The sequence below is a fragment of the Molossus molossus genome, unplaced genomic scaffold (assembly GCF_014108415.1).
Source record: "Molossus molossus isolate mMolMol1 unplaced genomic scaffold, mMolMol1.p scaffold_m16_p_5, whole genome shotgun sequence".
NCBI classification, from domain to species: Eukaryota; Metazoa; Chordata; class Mammalia; order Chiroptera; family Molossidae; genus Molossus; species Molossus molossus.
In genome coordinates this window covers 15,220,007-15,241,329 of record NW_023425388.1, presented here as the reverse complement: position 1 = coordinate 15,241,329, position 21,323 = coordinate 15,220,007, and the positions used below count along the sequence as shown (strand labels likewise).

General features: G+C 39.5%; 1 protein-coding gene across 8 annotated transcripts in view; it reads right to left on the bottom strand.

Moving 5' to 3' along the window:
* LOC118616898 (amyloid beta precursor protein) overlaps nt 1-21,323 on the bottom strand; it is a 241,811-nt gene that overhangs the window by 122,132 nt on the left and 98,356 nt on the right. For all 8 annotated transcript variants that reach the window (XM_036242451.1, XM_036242452.1, XM_036242453.1 and 5 more), the window contains exons 4-5: nt 16,662-16,774; nt 14,014-14,207 (exon numbers count right to left, since the gene is read on the bottom strand). In XM_036242451.1, coding sequence (XP_036098344.1) covers nt 14,014-14,207; nt 16,662-16,774 — 307 coding nt within the window. The remainder of the gene's footprint in view (nt 1-14,013; nt 14,208-16,661; nt 16,775-21,323) is intronic.

The window sequence follows — 21,323 nt, the reverse complement described above, 5'->3', positions numbered from 1 at the left end:
CATTCTCTACCAAGAAGACATATCTCTGTGGAACACTACACATAAATAATGAATAAGACATTTTTCTCTCCTTTTTAAGAGGGTTAGATTGAATAGATCCCTGCTAACGTAGAGGCAGGGTCTATAAATTCTCTGTCCCCCCGGGAATCCCAGTTCCCTACTACCAAACAAGAACGTGGAGAGAAGTAGCTCACTCATTTAGGAATTCTAGGTCAAATGATGTTTTTCAAGGGAAATAAATGAGCCCTCCACAGATTCTGGTCCTTTTCTAGGCATGTCACACACATATTTTTTTCCCCTTGATATTTTGCATCTACACTAAACTAGTCTAACGCTCCAGTCCCTACCGCCTTCCTGAAGGCTCGTTACAAGGGCAGATTAAACAACCTGGAATCAGCGTATACTGTAGTACCAGTAAAAGTCAAGCATTTTCCACTTCCCTCAAATATATTATGAATCATTCGATCAAAATTATTTCTTGGTCTGAGACTTTTTATGCTCAAAGTTATGATTTATAGGCATTCTACGGGTGAATATGAGAAAATGTAGTTGGATGAGAAAAGTACAGATTGTTAATTACATTTCATTAATGTAGAATTAATAGCATAAGAATCTGCAGAAGGGCTCTGCTGAGTTTGAGTTTTACATTGGAAATACCTATAATTTTTGCTCGACACAAGGGAAAAAAAAATGAAACCCTCAAGTACAGATATATCAGCACAAATCTATTCCTAGTATTGGAAAAGCCCAAATAAAACTCATTAAATCATTCTATAAATAACTAATGGACATTAAAAAGCTGTGAACACTAAGTGGATTAACACATGCAAGGAGTTCAGAAAGCGGTCTGCACATTGCAAGACCACATACTATCTACAATTATTACTACTCATGTAGAGAAGGGTATAAAAGGCAATGAAACCTAGTCAGTATCTTCATGAAACTCACCGTCTAGAAGACCCTGAAAGGTTGGGAGTACGAGGAAGGGGCCACATTACTGAAAGCGGTATGTCACCCAGCACAGGTCAGTACGCATTGACCAAATAAATCCATCCACCTTGCTACCTCACCATAAACGGGCATCAACATCAACATCAGGATACATTTTAAGAGAAGTGAATCTGATTCACATCTTTTCACCCCCAAATCCTTTGTTTGGAAACCTCCCTTAAATCAGTTATTATGGAATATTGGAGGAAATCTGAATTCATGAAGGAATTCAAAACCATGCCTTCCCAAATGTAAAAAAAGAAAATGACTGACAATGTTGACATGGATGAACAAACTTTGAAGAAACACACATAATTAAAAGTACTAGGTGGATTTTAAAAATCTTTAAAATAGCCCTGGCTGGTTTGGCTCAGCAGTTAGAGCGTCGGCCTGTGGTCCAGAGAGACCCAGGTTCGGTTCCTGCTAAGGGTGTGTACCTCAGTTGCAGTTTGTCCCTAGCTTTGGTTGGTCGTGTGGGAGGCAGCCACTCGATGTGTCCCTTTCATGTCAATGTTTCTCTCTCTCTCTCTCTTTTCCTCTCTCTCCCTCCCTCTCTACCTGAACAAAAAATGGAAAAATGTCCTCGGGTGAAGAAAAAAAAATATTTAAAATATTATTTAAAAATAAAAATTTAACATTTTAATCACAATTAAATAAAAATAGATACATATGAACAAAAACAGAAACAGATAGAAACATTGAACTTACAATTAGGTTAAATTACAGGTGATTTTCTCTACTCAAAACCTTCTGAACATTTTCATACTTTCAACATTTTTCGAATTACACGTAATGAAACAATATTTCAAGTGGAGACTATCATGAAAATAGTCTTCCATGCCTCTATATACACCAAATATTTCAAAATAATGATCTGTTTGTCCCAGGAGATAGGCAAGTATTTATTATGGGCAAAGTGGACAGCAGTATACTAATAAAAAAAATATTTGACACAACGATTAGAATGAATGAAGTAATTGGGTGCTAATAAGAAGCCTTAATCATCCATTATATGAGCACATTTTGAAGATGGCATTTTAACCTATGGATGCAGCTATAAATCAATCAATCAATCAATCAATCAATCAATCACTAGGGTTGATGAGATACTGACAGAATTATTTCAAGCCAGAAACCCAATCTGTCAAAATCCTAACAAGAATGTGTCAAATACAGCAAACAAAACAATGGCCCAGAAATTGAACATGTTCACTACACATCCCAATCTTCAAGCAAGGAGATGCCGAGGAGGGCAGGAACTACAAGCCAGCGCTCTCGTTTCCCACCCAGATGGAGACATGCTTAAGGTGATGTGCAAAGATGTCTACTCCCTTATATGGAGCAAGAAATGCTGGATGTTCACTCCGGATTCAGAAAAGAAAGAGGCACTTGAGAGGAGCCTTCACTGGGTCCTGATGGGCCCCAAAGAATTTCAGAAGGCTAGTCTACGTTTTTCAGACTACGGCAAAGCCTCTGACTGCAGCAATCATGGAAGGCTATGGGCTGCTCTGGCAGGAACGGGCATCCCTGTGCCCCTGACTGTCCTGATGCGCAGCCACACAGAGGGACAGAATGTCCCTGGAGGCAAAGGTGTCAGGCAAGGGTGCATGTTCTCTCCCCATTTGTTTAATCTGCACCCAGAACATATATGAACAACTGGCTCAGAGGAAGGAGGAGCGGAACTGGTGGGAGGACTATCAGTAAGTTATGTAGCTGACATCATCTGACCGGCAGAAAGGAGCAGTGACCTGAACCGGCCTCCGCTGGTGAAAGCGAAGGCAGGCAGCGCCAAAGCAGGGCTGCCTTTGGACGTCAAGAAGACAAAGTCACAACGACAAGAGAAATACACAACTTTGATGAATACAGTGGAGAAGTGCTCACCTTGGTTCAGCCGTCAGTTTGAATGGAAATCGAGAAGAGGCTGAGACGCGGAAGGGCAGCAAATGGAAGAATTCGGGAAAAATCACCAAGAGCAAAGATGTGTCAAGAGAGGGCAAAGCTAAGATCATCCACACCCTCATATTCCTGAAGACAGTGAAGAAGACTGATAGGAAAGAGTGGATTTATTTGAAATATGGTGTCAGAGGAGAGCTCCATGGATATCTTGGACTGTCAAAAAGATGAACAAGTGGGTCAACAAGCAGGTCCCTGGAGCAAATTAAGCCTGAAAAATTGCTGAAGGCAAAGATGACAAAACTGAAGCTGTCCTACTTTGGCCACATCATGAGAAAGCAGGTTCTTTGTAGCAGCAAGAAAAGAGGAAGACCAAACATGAGATGGATTGAGTCCATAAAAGCCGTAGGTATGAGTCTGCAGGGCCGATGAGGACACTGGACATCCATTATTCGCAGGGTCACTAGGCTGCAGTCGACTCATCAGCACATAACACACACATGCAGTTATGTTTGGAAGGTTTGTTTTGATCTCAAACATTTCCATCTGCACAAAAGCTCTATTCAAGACGCATATTCCTAGGGTGTTTGCTTTTCTGTCCATAGGAGATCAGGGTGAGACAAAAGCTTGGAATTTTTTTTTTTTTAAAGAATACTTTGCCTAGCATCCCAGTGCTGAAGAATCTTCTAAACCAGTCTCTCAATTTTGATTTTATTGGCATATCTTTGTTGTGGGGCTGCCCTTTATATTGTGGGATGGTTAACAATGTCCCTTGTCTCTACCCATCAAATGCTAAGAGCACCCTCACCCAAGCAGTGACAACTAAAAATGTCTGCAGACACGTTCAAAGGTCCCTTGGGCACCAGAATGGCCTCTAGTTGAGAACCACTGCTCTACAATGCTGTTTATTTATTCATCTTTTAAATCACACAATGCCTGCCAAAAGCTAATGGAGTTGAGCTAGTCTCATGACTATAGCTGGTACTTCCTGAAATTTTGCCTACTGTTATTTTTAATAAAGAGTTCCAATTTGACACTAGGGAACAAAAAAATGCTTGCTGGTATAAATACGGAAGGCACCCTAAGAAAGGACTTTTTTAAAATTTATTTTTTTAATTTAATTTTATTTTTGTTACAGCTGTTTCTCTTTTTACTCCATTGACACCCTCTTCCCCTTCCCCCTCCCCCACCCCGTCCCCGGCTTTGTTGTCCAAATCCATTGGTTATGCATATATGCATATAAGTTCTGTGGTTTATCTCTTCCCACCCCCACCCCCTCTTCTGAGGGTTGTCAGTCTGTACCCTACTTCCGTGTTTTTGGGTCTACCCTATCCCTCAGACTGTTATATTCATTATATTCCATATGTAAATGAGATCATGTGGTATTTGTCTTTTTCTGCTTGGTTTGTTTCACTTAGGATAATACTTTCCAGGTCCCTCCATGTCGTCTCAAAGGATAAGAGATCTTTCTTTCTTACAGCTGCATAGTACTCCATTGTGTATATGTACCACAGATTTTTTATCCATTCGTCTACTGATGGACACTTAGGCTGTTTCCAGATCTTAGCTATTGTAAATAGTGCTGCTATGAACATGGGGGTACATATATTCTTTCTGATTGGTGTTTCAGGCTTCTTAGGGTATATTCCTAGAAATGGGATCACTGGGTCAAATGGAAGTTCAATTTTTAATTTTTTGAAGTAGCACCATATTGTTTTCCATAGTGGCTGCACCAGTCTGCATTCCCACCAGCAGTGCACTAGAGTCCCCTTTTCTCCACACCCTTGCCAACACTTGTTGTTTGATGATTTGTTGATGGCGGCCATTCTGACAGGTATGAGGTGATACCTCATTGTTGTTTTAATTTGCATCTCTCTGATGATTAGTGATGTTGAACATTTCTTCATATGTCTCTTGGCCATTTGTATGTCCTGTTAGGAGAGGTGACTATTCAGCTCCTCTGCCCATTTTTTAATTGGGTTCTTTGTCTTCCTTTTGTTGAGTTGTATGAGTACTCTATATATTTTGGAAATTAACCCCTTATCTGATGTATCATTGGCAATGATGTTCTCCCATACAGTGGGTTGCCTTTCCATTTTGATGGTTGTTTCTTTTGCTGTGCAGAAGCTTTTTAGTTTGATGTAGTCCCATCTGTTCATTTTTTCCTTTGTTTCTGTTGCCTTAGGTGATGTATCACTGAAAATTCTGCTCCGAATGATGTCCGAAATTTTGTTGCCTACATTTTCTTCTAGAATTTTTATGGATTCATGGGTCACATTTAAGTCTTTTATCCATTTTGAGTTTATTCTTGTGTAGGGTGTAAGTTAATGGTTTAGTTTCATTTTTTTTTGCATGTAGCTGTCCAATTTTCCCAACACCATTTATTAAAGAGGCTGTCTTTACTCCACTGTATGCTCTTGCCACCTTTGTCAAATATTAATTGAGCATATTGCCTTGGGTCCATTTCTGGGTTCTCTATTCTGTTCCACTGGTTTATATGCCTGTTCTTGTGCCAGTACCAGGCTGTTTTGATTACAGTGGGTTTGTAGTATAACCTGATATCTGGTATTGTGATCCCACCTACTTTGTCCTTCTTTTTAAAAATTATTGTGGCTATTCGGGTCTTTTTTGGTTCCATATGAACTTTTGAAGTATTTGTTCTAGTTCTGTGAAATATGTCATTGGTATTTTGATGGGGATTGCATTGAATCTATAGATTGCTTTGGGTAGTATGGACATTTTAATGATGTTAATTCTTCCAATCCATGAACAAGGTATGTGCTTCCACTTTTTTATATCTTCCTCTATTTCTTTTATCCAAAAGCTCAAACAGAGATGAATCTTCCCTTCATTTATAATTCCAATTTCATTTTATTCTATTTTATTTCACTTTTTGAAGCAATGAAAAGATATTCAAGTGGTAACTACAGTGAAGGTGCTAGGCATTTATTATAAATGTTCCAGACGCCCCAGCATTTTTCACTGTTTCTAGCTTTAAAGACTTCTGATGCAATGTCAGTTAATTATTGCTTGTCTGAAATGATATTCCTTAGTAGTTTTTGTTTTAAAGCCTAATTAGTTTAACCTTGAGTTAGTAATTATGTCTGTTATGCATTTGATGGGAATGCCAATTTAATTTACCTCAAATACTGGCTGAACACCTACCTTATAGAAAATTAGGTCAACTATCTTAATGCATAAAGACAGGTCTCATAACAAATATAAACTCTTGTTAAGCAGGATATACTATTAACTCTTGGAATACTATCAAAGTTCAGTGGACACCATTTTACCTTTTGAGTTTCATTTTGAACAGTTTTATCTACTTGTAGGTTTGACATTTCTGACTTTTATACTCTACTAGAAAAGTTTTACTTCTTAACAGTTGAGTGGAACTCTATCTTACAATTATCATTTCAGTCCATTGGAACTTTTTATATGCCTAAGGTGTTTTTGGGCAATGTTTTCCTATTTCTGTCATTCCACAGGAATTATTTCATGAATACTCATTAACTGTTTCCAACTGTGGTAAGGAGTACCAAATAGCATGATAATGAAAGAATAAAGGAATTGCCGATGATGATGTAATAAGGAAGTTATCACAGTTTTATTGCTGTGCTCCCAAAATAAATATCGCATCATCTTTCCAGAAGGTATATAAGATGGCTGGAAACTTTGATTGAATACAAAACTGCAAATCAAAGAAGTTTGTTCTCCCCATTAGCAAACAGGACAATATTGACAGGGGATATTTAAAAATTATTAGACAAAGAAGAAGATGGATGAAATTGATCACATAAGCAAAACCTCAGACCATGAGTCTTAAGATGATGATAACCTGAATGAATTTTCTGAATGTATTTCAAAGATTGAAAAAAAATACAGTATTCTCATGCACTTACTTATTCAACAGGAAGGACTACATCAATATTTTATGGAAAAAACAGGAACCAACCATTGACAATATTCTTTTCTCTTTCATGATATTGGGGCAACAAATTTTATTGTGTTTGTGCAACAAAATATTTTTTAGCACAGTTCAGAAGCAGACTAATACTAAAGGCAGAAATATCTGTAAAAGTGATTAGAAGAACCAATGTAGACATTAAAAATGACTGGATTATGCTTCTAATAGGTTTTATAAACATTTATAAATACAAACTTGAAAGTATTTTATAATTATGGACAGAAAATGAATGTTCTCCTTTCAACAAAATTATAAGCTCTCAAAGTTTTACAAGTACTGGTATTTTATAATTATCAAGTGAAACCGCAAGTGCAAGAAATAAACTAAGAAATATAATGAGCTAGAACCGAATAGATATATTTGAAGTGTGGAATTGGAGTTTATAATATGGATCTATTCCAGATTCACGCCTGGCTGGTGATTAGCAGTTGTATTCAAAGGACACTGCCCATTTCAGAAAGAAATTCCTACCTTTAAACCGAGAAAAGACAGAATAAAAATCTAGACTTATTAAATTTAAGTTTTAATTCAAATTAAAACATTTATAATATTAATTCTTATTACAATTTCTAAATGAAGTTATTTCTCATTACCCTATTTCTCACTATCCCTTCTCTCCTACTTCTGTAAACCATTTGTAAAATTTTATCTATCATCTATCTATCTATCTATCTATCTATCTATCTATCCATCCATCCATCATCTATTAATAAAGGGCCCACTGAACCCAGAAAGTCATTGGTACTAGGCTGGCTTTTCTGGAACAGTGATGGGCATGATGACCACTGGAACGGATTCAGCAGACTGGACACAATGAACTTTGAAGGGCAGCAAATTTGAACCTTTTTGATCTCATGGCACACATAAACTAATTATTAAGATTCTGTGGGATACCAACAAATATTTTTTGCTGATCTGACGTACACACACACACACACACACACACACACAATATATATATAATTTTGATTCATTTACACTGGATGGCCATTACTGTGTTGGCTGTTGTCATGTTTTATTTGACAATCTAAGGGGAAGGAGGTCAGTGCCCCTGACTAAATAGTCAGGAATTGCATGCTTTAAAATTCTTGCAGCACCTGCTGAAAATCTCTGCTACAGGGTATGGTGCATTCCCACGTGCAGGACCCCAGCTTGTGTGTGGGTCCATGTTGTAACCCCTGTGACTCTCCCCACTGGCTTCGCCAGACGAGAATGAAGGGCACACTTGCCTGCAGTGCTAACAGAGAAACAGGTTCACAAATGAAGCGATGCAAGCGACCTGTTACCCTAATTACAAGAAATTCAAACCAATTCTTCTCAATCTTAAAAACATGAACAGTTACAAAACATAATACAAAGTCAGAGTTCAATCTTAGAATATATTACTGGGCTATGTAAACCGTCTGTCTTAATGGAACATAAAGAGTGATTAGACATTTCAAGTATTTAGAGCTACACCAACCAGCCCAGTAGCCACTAGAACCGAAGGCTGTTCAGTAGTGGAGACGTGGCCAGTGGATGAGACGTGATGTGAGTGTAAAATACGTGCTAGAGTTTGAAGACCTAGCATGAAAGAAGGAAAGAACGTGGACTGTCTCAAAACCTCCTTCATATTGGTTACATGCTGAAATGATAATATATTGAATATATAGGATTCAATAAAATACATTATTAAATTAAATTCACCAGTTTCTAATGTACCTATTAGAAAACGTAAAAGTCCCTATGTGGCTCACGTGGTATTTCCATTAGACAGGTCTGAGCTAAAACACAACAGGTTTGGTGACAACCATTTATGGACAAAGTCCTTTCTGAAAGCTATGAGAAAATTTAAAAGCAAAAAATTCAATCTGGCTAATATTTCTAGAAGACCAACGTAAGACATACCTGGTACATAAACTGTAGTTTGGATTCCAGCATATAAAAAGATATGATTACAAATGATTGAACAAGAAGTCACAGTATGAACAGCAAGTGTTTTAAGAATAATGCAAATGAAAAGTAAGGGTAGCCGAGGAAGGCTAGTGTTTTAAGGGATAATAAGAAAGGAATGTATCTTTGTGGATGAACACTAAATACATATATATAGGATTTTACAGGTCATGATAAGATGTAGCACTTTAAAATTGACAAATACCTTTGTGGTACAGCATTTGACAAAAAGAAAGAACATTTCAGAAGGGACAGAAAGGCAGCACAGAAGTCTAGTGAAAGAAAAGGCCAACAGTTTGGGGTGTCAACAGATAAGGTGAGGTACATGTGTAAAGCTGGAATTGCCGGCTAGGGCCCAGTAATGAGAGTTCAGAATGCCCTGATGGAGAATTCGGACTTTACTAGAGGACTCAAGAACCAGCAAATATTTCCTACCAAGTGTCCACAGGAGCAGAAACGTATAATAGGAACATTACTAAGTCATGGAGAATTACCTGGGAAGAAAGTAAACAAAGGCTTGTGGGCTGGTAGAATGAATTCCAAGTTATGGGACTATAAGTCAAGGTCTGAATTAGTCCTGTAAGAATACATAAAAGTACAAGGGTAACAGAGAAAAGTGAGACATTGATGTGTAAGGAGTAATCAAAGAAGTTAGTCTAGTAGGAGGTGAACGACCATCTGAACTCAGGTGGTAGTAGTTCAGAAAAGAGCAGGTTTGTACTTAGAGGTAATGAAGCAAATAATGAAGGAGACTGGAAAGTGGAAGAATGGATATATGGATAGAAAATAAGCATGTGAACAAATAGTCCATATCATCTGCCATCAGGGGAGTGCAAATTAAAATAATGAGATACCACCACACACCTATCAGAATGGCTAAAATTCAGAACAGTGATAATACCAAACGCTGGTGAGGACATGGTGATGATACATTGCTGGTGGGAAGGCAATGGTACAGACACTGTGGAAGACAGTTCGTCGGATTCTTACAAAACTAAACACACTCTTAGCACATAATCCAGCAATTGTGCTCTTTGGTATTTACCCAAATGAGTTGAAAACTTAGTTTCACATAAAAACTTGCACATAGATGTTTATAGCAGCTTTATTCATAATTGCCAACACTTGGAAACAACCAAAACGCTCTTCAGTAGGCGAATGAATAAACAAACTGGTTCATCCACACAATGGGATAACATTCAGCACTAAGAACGAATGAGCTATCCAGCCATGAAAAGTCATGGAAGAAACCGAAATACATATTGCTAAGTGAAAAAACCCAACCTGAGAAAAAATCTACATACTGTATGATTCTAACTATATGATATTCTGGAAAATGTAAAACTGTGAAGACATTAAAAATGTAAGTAGTTGCCCGGCTGGTGTGGCTCAGTGACAGCCTTGTTCTAGGGACTGAGAGGTCCCTGTTCGATTCCTGGTCAGGACACATGCCCAGGTTGCAGGCTCCTTCTCCAGTAGGGGGCGTGCAGGAGGCAGCCAATCAATCACATCGATGGTTCTCTCTCTCTCTCTTTAAAAAAAATCAACAAAAACATATTAAAAAATATATATATATATCAGTAGTTGACAGGGGTTGGCGGGTAGGAGGGATGAACAGGTGGAACACAGGAGTTTTAGTGAAAACACTCTGTTTGACTCTATACTGATGGATACATGTCATTATACATTTGTCTAAACCCACAGGATGTACAACACCAAGAGTGAACCATAACGTAAACTCTGGACTTTGGCTGACTATGATATACGTTCATCAGTTGTTAACAAATGCACACTCAGGTGGGAGATTTGATAATGGGAGGACCTATGCATTTATGGAGACAGAGGGATGGGGCAATCTCTGTACCTTCTCCTCAGTTTTGCTGTGAACCTGAAAGTGTACTAAAAATAGTCTTAAATAAATTTAAAAAATATACAAGACAGGCAAGAAGGTGATACAGGGTTTAGATACAGATAATCACAGACGGAAAGACAGGAAACAAAGGGATGGAAGAAGGTACAAGGAGACGTGGAGGTAGAGGAAAACACTGGTGAATTCAATAAACACGTACCGAGCAACTACCAAAAGCCAGGTACCGTGAGGCAGATTTTCACAATGGATGACTTCAAAGGGGTCATCTGTGGAGCATGAAGGAGGGTGATGCTGGGAACCACGAGAAATAGAGCTGGCTTGCATCAACTGCTATGTGGAAGGTGATAAGTCATCAAATAGGAATAATTAGGTGCATCTCGTAACATTAAGATCCCAGCTGATGTCACAGCATGAATAAGAAGTGAAATTAACGGGTAGGATTACATGACTTGATACTTAGAAAACTCAGGAGTGATTAAAGAGAGAAATTATTTCTTCCCAGGTCAAGAGAACTGAGAAGCATATGTTTAGAAAGGTACAAAGTAGCAACAAGTCCAGGATATTCACAGAAATATGCAAATACGGTTAACCATTGAGCCCGTTCTGGTTAGAAATGATTCCTTTGAAAAAGAGGATAATGGACTAAAAGACTTAATTAGGGAGGTGATTATGAGGGAAGGATAAAATTCAATAGCACCTGATGAGTGTTTCCTGTTCAAGATCAGAAAATGATGATCAGAGAGAAATGTCAAGGCTGGAGACCCCGTGGGTACAGCATTTCTCAGTAATGACAGAGTCTGAGGGAGGCCTGTGGAGCAGGTTGCAGACATGCAATATAAATGAAGGTGACTTGGAAGGAGCCGGCTAGCATTTCAACTGATTATCAACTTGGATGGTGACACAAGCAAAGACAGAAATAGTGTAACTATACAACCTAATTTGTCTGGGTCCTTTAGTTTCTGACTGTGGTCTTAGTATCAGACCTGGTTTGGATAATAAATTGTACAACTGCCTCAGTAGTAGGTAACAAAAAATTAAAAGGGGAAAACAATAGTGTTAAAGAATGATATACTAGTGTCCTATAGTTTGGTGATTGTACCAAGAGGACAGACAGTGGTATAACCAGAGAGCTGGGCATCAGGTGCAGGCACTGAATAACAGTAGTACATAAGGGAGGCTCAGGGACCCTGTTGGGTCTCTTTCCAGGACGATGAAGGGGTGCAGGAAAAGGGGCCACCGAGAGGGTTTCATAAGATGAGGAAAGACACATAAAAAACCCATTTCCAACAAAACACAGGATTTATAAGCTATAAAAAATGTGCTAAATTGGAAAGAGGACCTGGTAAAAGCATGTCATTCTCAAGATAAAGCAAAAAGACTTATCTTTAGTTACAGAAGTCCTCGTATACAAATGGTCATAAATGTCGAATCACCAACCTTGATTCAAGGTTGCAAGTACAACTACTTCCCCATAATTTTTACAGCAGCCATGGAGCTTTCTTGGTTGACTTGCCATTATTTGGTTTGTTGACTAAGTATATGCTCAATTCAGAGTCCAACAGACTCTGAACAAAGAAAATGGCTGAACAATTTCAAATTTCACTTGGTAATACTCGTTCATTGGCATCAGGTAGGAGTAAGAGCCTTGCGGACAAGAATTCGTTCAAGAAGTCACTCTGAAACTTTCAAATATAGCTATGACTAAGGAAGAATATATATATATATTTTAATAAGAACTAAGCAACTCCAACTTTTAGACAAAGTGGCAACTACTCCCAAACCAATGGACATTTTCCCACCTGGCACACGGAACACAGGTGGGGGAGCAGCCATGGCCCAGAATGCAACGAGAGCATCCCATTGGCAAACTCGACTCTGAAGTTTCCTGCCCCGGCAGAAGGAGTTACACCATTTAACTTTCAAACTTTTATAAATACAGATAAATATGGTAAGCATACAGCTGACTTTTCCTTCTTTTGCTCTTTATAATGTATTTATTTTTTAGCTTGATGTTCTGTTACATTGAACACATTTTTTTCCCCGAAACCTGGAGGAAAAAGCATAAAAGAGCTTCACTAAAAATAGAGAGCCGTGATAAAATTGGACAGTAGCCACTAAAAGAGGCCTGACATCGTTAACTGATGGGAAGTGACAATTAGGGTTCCACGGTGTACACAGATCCTTCTATGGTTGTAAAATATATCTGTATTTTTGTAAAATTATTTTTTAAATTCTATAAAATATATTATAAAAAAATCTGCCCGACCATACAAAAGTCAGAAAACCTTATATTAATAACTTTGTTTTACAAGTCATATTTATTCTCCTATTTGGAAATCTGTAACATTGGGGAACATCTCAGAGAATATTAAAGGAAAAAGAGAAGAGATATAATCACCATCACCCTTTGGGGGATGTCAGGGTATGAAATTGATAAGGGAACCAGGTGGCCTTTCTAATTCAAAGATTAGGGCTTTAAAATGTTATGATTTGAATGTAGATATTTGTCTTTGATTAAGAATAAGAATTTATAGGTTGTGGGATTAAGACCCCAAAGAAAAAGTGGTGAAAAAACATTTCTTAGCAATCAGGAAACCAAACACAGTTAAAGAACTTTAGCAAACATTTATGAATGCCTCTGACTTCATTCACAAAGGAAAAGATGATAAAAGGCAAAAAAGAAAACCTCACAAAAATAATTCCCCACACAAAAACAAGACCAAACTTTTCTTAACAAATATTGAGATTTAGCTAATGACTGATAAAATAATCCCAAAGTACTATTTTTAAAAGTCTCTAAATTACAGATCAAAACAGAATGCCATGTCACTCACTCAGATTTTAATTCTCTGTAGAACTACCAGTGACTTCTAATATCAGTGGAATTTTTATCCCAACTCTTGAGATTAAAATAGTTAAAAATGACTCCATAATTGATCAATTACATGAAACATTTTTTAAAAGAATATGTTTTTACTGATTTTTTTTAGAGAGAAAGAGAGAAACATTGATGTGAGAGAGAACTATCCATCGGCTGCCTCCTGCATGCCCCCTACTGGGGATCGAGCCTGTAACCTGGGCATGTGTCCTGACCAGGAATCGAACTGGGACCTCTCAGTCCATGGGACAACGCTCAGTACACTCAGCCACACCAGCTGGGCAACTATATTTAAATGAAACAGTAGGCCATAACCACAACAGGACTTCATGGTTCGATTTTGTTTTTCTATAAAAGCAAACCTGCATGGAAGTGGGCAGAGATCGTTTTAATGAGAAATCCAAAGATACGCTGACAGAAGAAACAAAACTCTGTGCTGGATGCTTTAGCATCTATGAGAGCCAGACACAAGGGCCGCCTTACCTCCCGTCTGCGTAGTCTGTATCTGCCCCACCCCACCAGACATCTGAGTCATCCTCCTCGGCATCTGCTGAATCGACAGTGTCACTTTCCTCGGCCAGCGGGCAACACACAAACTCCACACCTCGGAACTTGTCAATCCCGCAGGGCAGCAGCATGCCGTAGTCGTGCAGGTTGGTACTCTTCTCACTACAGGTCTAGGCAAGGGAAGGAGGCAGCAGTGAGCGCGGCAGAGCAGATGTTGTTCTTCGTAAGAAAATCCAAATACAGTATTCAACACACAGATACGCAAAAACCAGCTCTACAATGGAATGGCTCGTTTGCTTTTTGAGTGGCTACAAAGTTTCTTTTTTTTTTTTTTATCCTCACCTGAGGATATTTTTCCATTTTTTGTACAGATAGAGTGGGAGGGAGAGAGAGGAAGGAGAGAGAGAGAGAAACATCGAAGTGAAGGGACACATCGAGTGGCTGCCACCCGCACGACCAACCAGGGCCGGGGACAAACTGCAACCGACGTACGTGCCCTTAGCGGGAACCGAACCCGGGTCTCTCCGGACCGCAGGTCGACGCTCTAACCGCTGAGCCAAACTGGCCAGGGCTACAAAGAGTTTCTTTAGCTCAGGTTACTTTAGCACCCGTAATCTTTAACATTATCACTTGTTTCATGGGGATAACTTGTTACACTGTAGAAATGAAGAAAAACAATAGGACTGGAAATCAACTGGGAACTAAAGTGTAGGAGAAGCCTGCACTGGTGAACAGGTATCAGAGAACCAATGCTTTCTGGCTTCATTCGTGTGTTAGGAAGAAGTGACCATTCTTACGAACCCCCTACTCTCTGCAAACTCCATGGCAGATGAACGTTTCACTTACTTAAATCTACCTTATTCTAGAAATTCTAACTCTTGGCTCACTTCCAGAATAACAATCCTGGGAAGAGAAGAAATTATTCTCTGCTATAAGTCAGAAAATATAGTCATTAGACATTTCTCATTCAGTATCTTTTTGCTTTCCGGGAATTTGTGCAAGTTGCACAAATCGAAATTAACATGAGGCTGTGAAAGCATTCACTGCTAACAGAGGAAAGATTAATATTTCGACACATGTAGGAAGGTAAACAATGAAAACATTAGAGTGCATTTTGACCTCATAGGAATTTAAAGTCGTTTTTGTTTCTTAGCAACAGAAAAAAATTTTTGTGCAAACTCAAGAAGAAGTAAAAAAATGAGGTTTACCAGATGGATAATTGGGCTTTAAATGGTCTGATTCATATTCTTAAGATCAATAAGCTCCAGAACACATTTTTATATAAAGAAAATTTCGTTCTGCAGTAAATGAGAACACATTATTTTACCGAAGGCGAAATTAGTGCTAAATCCTAAGTGGTGTTTTCTGCTGAACAGCTTTAAGGTTATGTTCCAACAGTGAAAGGAGGTAGATCAGGGTTTCTCAACCTCAGTACTACCGAAATTTTGGACTAGATAACTCCGGGGGGTGGGGAGGAGGGAGGCTGTCCTGTTCACAAAAGAATGTTTAGCAGACGACTCTGGCCTCTGCCGCCCTCTACCAGTAGCACCACCCATTCCAACTGTGCCAACCAAAAATGTCTCCAGACATTGGCACCTGTTCCTGGGGCAGGATAGGGAGCAAAATGGACCCCGTTGGAGAACCATCGTGCTAGATAAAGGAGCCTAATTCTCGGGGACTGATAACACCATACACACAAAAGCTATACTTACATAAATTACTGGGAAATGTTCATAATGTACCAAAAGAAAGAGACATTTTAGATGTGGTAATATCAAAAAGTGAGGTGACATTTTATGTGCATTATCTCATGTCTGTTATCAGTCCTGCCCAAAGCAGGAGTTAGCCAAGGCCAGGACTGGTGCATGTCCTCGCCCACTAAAGGAAAATGAAGGTGGCCCTGGCCGGTTTGGTTCAGCGGTTAGAGCGTCGGCCTGCGGTCCAGAGAGACCCGGGTTCGGTTCCCGCTAAGGGCACGTACCTCGGTTGCAGTTTGTCCCCGGCCCTGGTCGGTCGTGCGGGTGGCAGCCACTCGATGTGTCCCTTTCATGTCGATGTTTCTCTCTCTCTCTCTGTTCCTCTCTCTCCCTCCCACTCTACCTGAACAAAAAATGGAAAAATGTCCTCGGGTGAGGATAAAAAAAAATAATAAAAAAAAGAAAAAAGAAAAATGAAGGTGTAACATGGCTTGGAACACAACCTGGACAGCTTAACTTAGAAACTGAATTCCAACTAGTGTTGACGTTGATACTGCACAAACTACTTCCTGTCCTGCTACCGTATACCACAATCAATAACAGAAAAAACTGTTAATTCTTTAAACTTTTGTGCGTGACAAAGAAAACAATAGGAAACAAAAATAATTTGAAGAAGAGATCCATTTTAAGGTCTAGAGAGTGTAAGATTATGGTTTCTAACTTATGAAATGCGGCACAGATACACAATGAATCCAAAAGGCCCTATTTTTGACTCTACAAATAGTCATGAATAGGATTTATTTTTTAATAATAATACAACAGACTTATTTATCAAGACAGCTATTGCCTCAAAATACCCTTTAACATGTCATTACCCAGGCCCCTGGGACATCTTCACTTTAAGAGAAAGAATGTACAGGCTGGTACCTCTTTGGCAACGGTGTGCCAGTGCAGGTGGGTTTCACAGACATCCATCCTCTCCTGGTGTAAGAATTTGCACTTGTCAGGAACAAGGAGGGCATCACTTACAAACTCGCCAACTGCAAAATAGGGAAACAACTTTGTGTCATTCTGTCTGCATCACAGTTAACACAGGGACAGAGTCAAGGAAGGATGGGCTAAAGTGGTCAGAGAAGTGAGTTGTCAGGTGTTTGAATGATGAACTAATCAACCCAGGAAAGCAAGTACCTTTAGAATTTCCAGCCCTGTGTCCTTAGCAGCCCAGTTCTTGGACACAACAACCTTGATGGTTAAAATATTTCCTACATGTTTTAAGTAGAATCTTTCATTAATAGAAATCTCTGACTGCAAAGTCAATCACAAAAGAGCTGCCATTCAAGTGCAACAAGGGTAAAAAAATAAAAACTGACATTACCTAGGCGATCGTTTGAGCAGAATCAATCTAGGTAATTGCCCCCTCCTCCATCTTAGACATTCTCATCTATTTTTAAACTTAAAGAAAATTTAGCACTTCTCTACTTTGTAAACAAACAAAATTTATATATACACATGTGTAGTACATATTTATATATAACCACACACATACACACACAGAATTTAATCCAATTAAATTATATGAAACAACTTTGGCTTTTCCTGTATTTTTACAGAAAATGTATATCATGCAAATTATTTGAAGCATTGCTGGTACTGCAGATATAAAGATACTACATGAAGACCTACAAGAACTCACATTCTGATGAGGGTGAAAGTTGAATTATTACAATACATGTGAGCCGTGAGCTTAATTATTATTTGTCTTGTTGGCTAGCATATCCCTAACTTGTAGCAGACTCTGCACACAGTAGGCAATCAGTATCTTAAGAATGAAGAGGTTAAATGTTGCACCAGAAATGAAGAAAAGAGCTGGGCCAACAGAGCACACAAATCTGCCTGGGTGCACTGGGATACCTCCAAGTCATTAGAAGTGAGTCTAAGTGGATAAGTAGGAGCATACCACACAGAGAATGAATGGAAGTTCCCAGATGTAAAGATAGTATCTGTCTTCTTTAACATTCTACTCCCAATCCCTGACCCAGTTTTAGCAAACATGACCACACTGGTTGAGTAAGTAAATGGGTGAGTGGATGGCAAGCAAAAGGCACTTCAAAATGAGGGAACTTCCTATGGAAAGAGAGAATAAAGAGAGGGCAAAGTGGTCCGGCCGGCGCGGCTCAGTGGTTGAGCGTCGACCCATGTACCAAGAGGTCACCGGTTCGGGTCCCAGTCAGGGCACATGCCCAGGTTGTGAGCCGGATCCCCAGTGGGGGGCATGCAGGAGGCAGCCAACAGATGTTCTTTCTCATCGATGTTTCTATCTCTCTCTCCCTCTCCTTTCCTCTCCCTCTAAAATCAATAAAGAAAAAAATATTTTTGCCCTGGCCAGTTTGGCTCAGCGGTTAGAGCGTCAGCCTGCGGTCCGGAGAGACCCGGGTTCGGTTTCCGCTAAGGGCACGTACCTCGGTTGCAGTTTGTCCCCGGCCCTGGTTGGTCTTGCGGGTGGCAGCCACTCGATGTGTCCCTTCAAGTCGATGTTTCTCTCTCTCTCCCCCTTCCTCTCTCCCTCCCACTCTATCTGTACAAAAAATGGAAAAATATCCTCGGGTGAGGATAAAAAAAAAAAGAAAAAAATATATTTTTTTTTTTAAAAAGAGAGGGCAAAGCATATTTGTAGAAGGGGGAGCATTCCCTGTGGCTGGAGCACAGCGCAAGCAGAAAAGGGACACCAGGAGACAATGAGACTGGAGAGGTACGTTTCAGAGTCTGCGGCTTTAGGTACCATTTCACAGGCAACAGAGGCCAAACTACGTGCTCAAGCTCGTTTCTCAGATACGCACTTCAGTTAAGTGGACGAGTGTCGCGAGGCCATGAAAGCAGGGAGACCCCTGGCTGGGCACTGCCACCCTTCAGGCAACACCTGCACGACCAGATTCCGAGGGAGCAAAGAACATAAGTTGTTCACACACCAGCAAAGATAAGAATTTCTTCTTCCATGACGTGCTACACGAAATGCCACATGAAACGTGAATAAAGGCCCTAAGGAGGTGGAGGAAAAAACCTTTTCAGCTACTTCATATAACAGGGTTCTTTAAAACTCTCCTTCTATAAAGGCATTTAAACTTTAGTCTGTTTTTAGGTCAAGCATTTACTTTAATAATTAACACTTAGATAAAAATCTAAGCAAACTGTATGGGATAAAGAACCTCTCATCTTGTCCTTCCTTAAATCGTTAAGACAGCTGACAAGGCCTGCAGCATGGGTGAGTCACAGAGAAGGCAAGAAGTGGGAGACACGGAGCCCCAAGGGCTGCAGGTGCTGCCTGGTGGGAAGGAGCCCTGAGTCCTGGGCGCCTGTTCCATCACAGTGGCTCGGCTCCAAGGGCGTTCGTTAGCTCTCAGCTCCACAAGGGCTGTGTGCTGAACCTCTGGTGACATAAACCCCACTTCCCAGGAGAGAGACGCCTGCTAAGAAATGCATCTAAGGACACCCACCCTCAGGAGATTATGGCGAAGTGACCCAGAGATCACCATTAACATATAAATTCCAAGGAAATACATATCATCATCATGCAAGGGATGCCAAATTTTCTGTTTCCATAGAATACTACAAAACAGCCGCCACCAAAAAACAAAACAAACCGCCTAAATAAAACCCACGTGAGATGAAGAATAGAAAACAGAAATCGTCTCATCCAAAGCCAATATACCTTCCCCAGGTGGACTCTTCACGGTTCCTCAGGACAGGCAGTGGATAAAGCTGTTGGCAAGGATACCAGGTGCCCAGGGCAGCCCAATCTTTAAGACCACAGGAGGCCAGAAGTGACCAATGGCCTGAAGATGCCCGCCTGGTTTATTAGCTCTGGTCAGTTGAACCATATTGTCATATTTACAAATGTTTGAAATACGAAGTGATTTTTTTCTGTTTTACAAGTAATTGCTATAAAAACTACATGCCCAGCCCAAGGCTATTAAATCAGTTCATGAGCCAATCAGGAGCAAATATCAAATGCTCTCCATCTTGACCTGAAAGAGTTCTCATAGCAAAAACCAGGTATGAGTTCCCGAACAACCACGTGGCTTGGTCTTGTTTTACTTGTTTTAGGCCATTCTGTTGAGGTCGGGCTTTCAATGCGAAGCCAAAGTCACCGAGAGATATTTAGCTCAGGAAAATCTAATGTTCATCAAAGAACATGCATTACATTGATGTATAAAAGGATATCTGAATTTTTTTAAATTTGAAAAATGACATTCCATTTAGTATTACAAATATGCTCTTAGGTTTCTCATATTGTGCATAGCCAATAAATATATGCTCCCCCCATGAGATTGCTTTTTTAAAGGATTGATATTGGCTATTTAATAAGCCCTCAGGACTAATGGCAAAATAGAAAACTCATTGGACTCTAACATTAAAATAACACTTAGAATAACGCTGTGGTTTTACAACCCTGCCTATAGTACTTTCAAAATTGATGGAACATACTAGAAGGTTACACGTCAAAATGTTCAAGCAATTAAAATGCAAAAATTTATTTTAAAAATTACAATAGAGAATTAAAGAGTGACAAAATTATAATGATCCCTTTCTCACAAACTAACTTAGTTTAAAATGGTTTGTTTTCTCTTTTTTTAATTTAAATAGAATTATTCTTAAAAATCTATGACAGGAAATATACTCTCTGTACTCTCCACTCAATTTTACATTGAAACTAAAACAGTCTGAAAATAATTTTCTAATATAAAAAAATCTGATAGTATGTACCTGGAATTTCCATGTGAACTAAACATACCTTTTATTTTATATCAATTAATTAATTAATTTTCTTGTTGACACTCTCACAGACATCCACTCACTTTCGCCCGCCTCCACCCCCCTGCCACCCCTCCCCTGGCCTTCACCACATACTTTTGTTTTTAAAACGAACCTTAAATTGATTTGGTTTGATTTTTTAATTTAAAAAATTCTTAACAGAATTCAAGTAAAAGAACTGAAAATAAATTAATATCATAACGAGAACTCAGGTTCCCGTTTATGCCAGACGTTGGAAAATTTGGCACCCAGTGGATAATATAATCCTAGTGGATAAATTCATCCATATACACTGTGCATGTTTATTGATAACCATACAGTCCGGTTTCAACAATTCACAATTTATGTCCCCCTCACCTCAACTGATAGGAGATTTCCAAAGCTCATGAACAAGATCCGAGCTTGGCTTCTCGACTAAAATCTCCTGGCAAGGTCAGTGATTTCAAATTCCACTGGGCCTCCGTAGCCTCAGTCCAATGGCTCTTCGGTGGTTTTGAGAGGACAGTGCAGCTCACATTACAGGTGGAGGGAAAGAGCCAGTTCAAGTGGCTTGTCCACAGGGCCAGCCTGACCCCTGGGTCTCCAGGCTCTGCACCCGAGAGTGCTAACAACTCACTGTCATGGAAACTCCAGTCCACATGGTTTATTTGGCAATTCCCTTTGGTTTTTTAAAAGTAGAGCCACTTTTAGACTACAAAGTATTTAATGTTATCTATAATGTAGTCAGTTCAACAATAAAACTAGACTTACATTACTGGCAAGCCATACGGAACAGTCGGG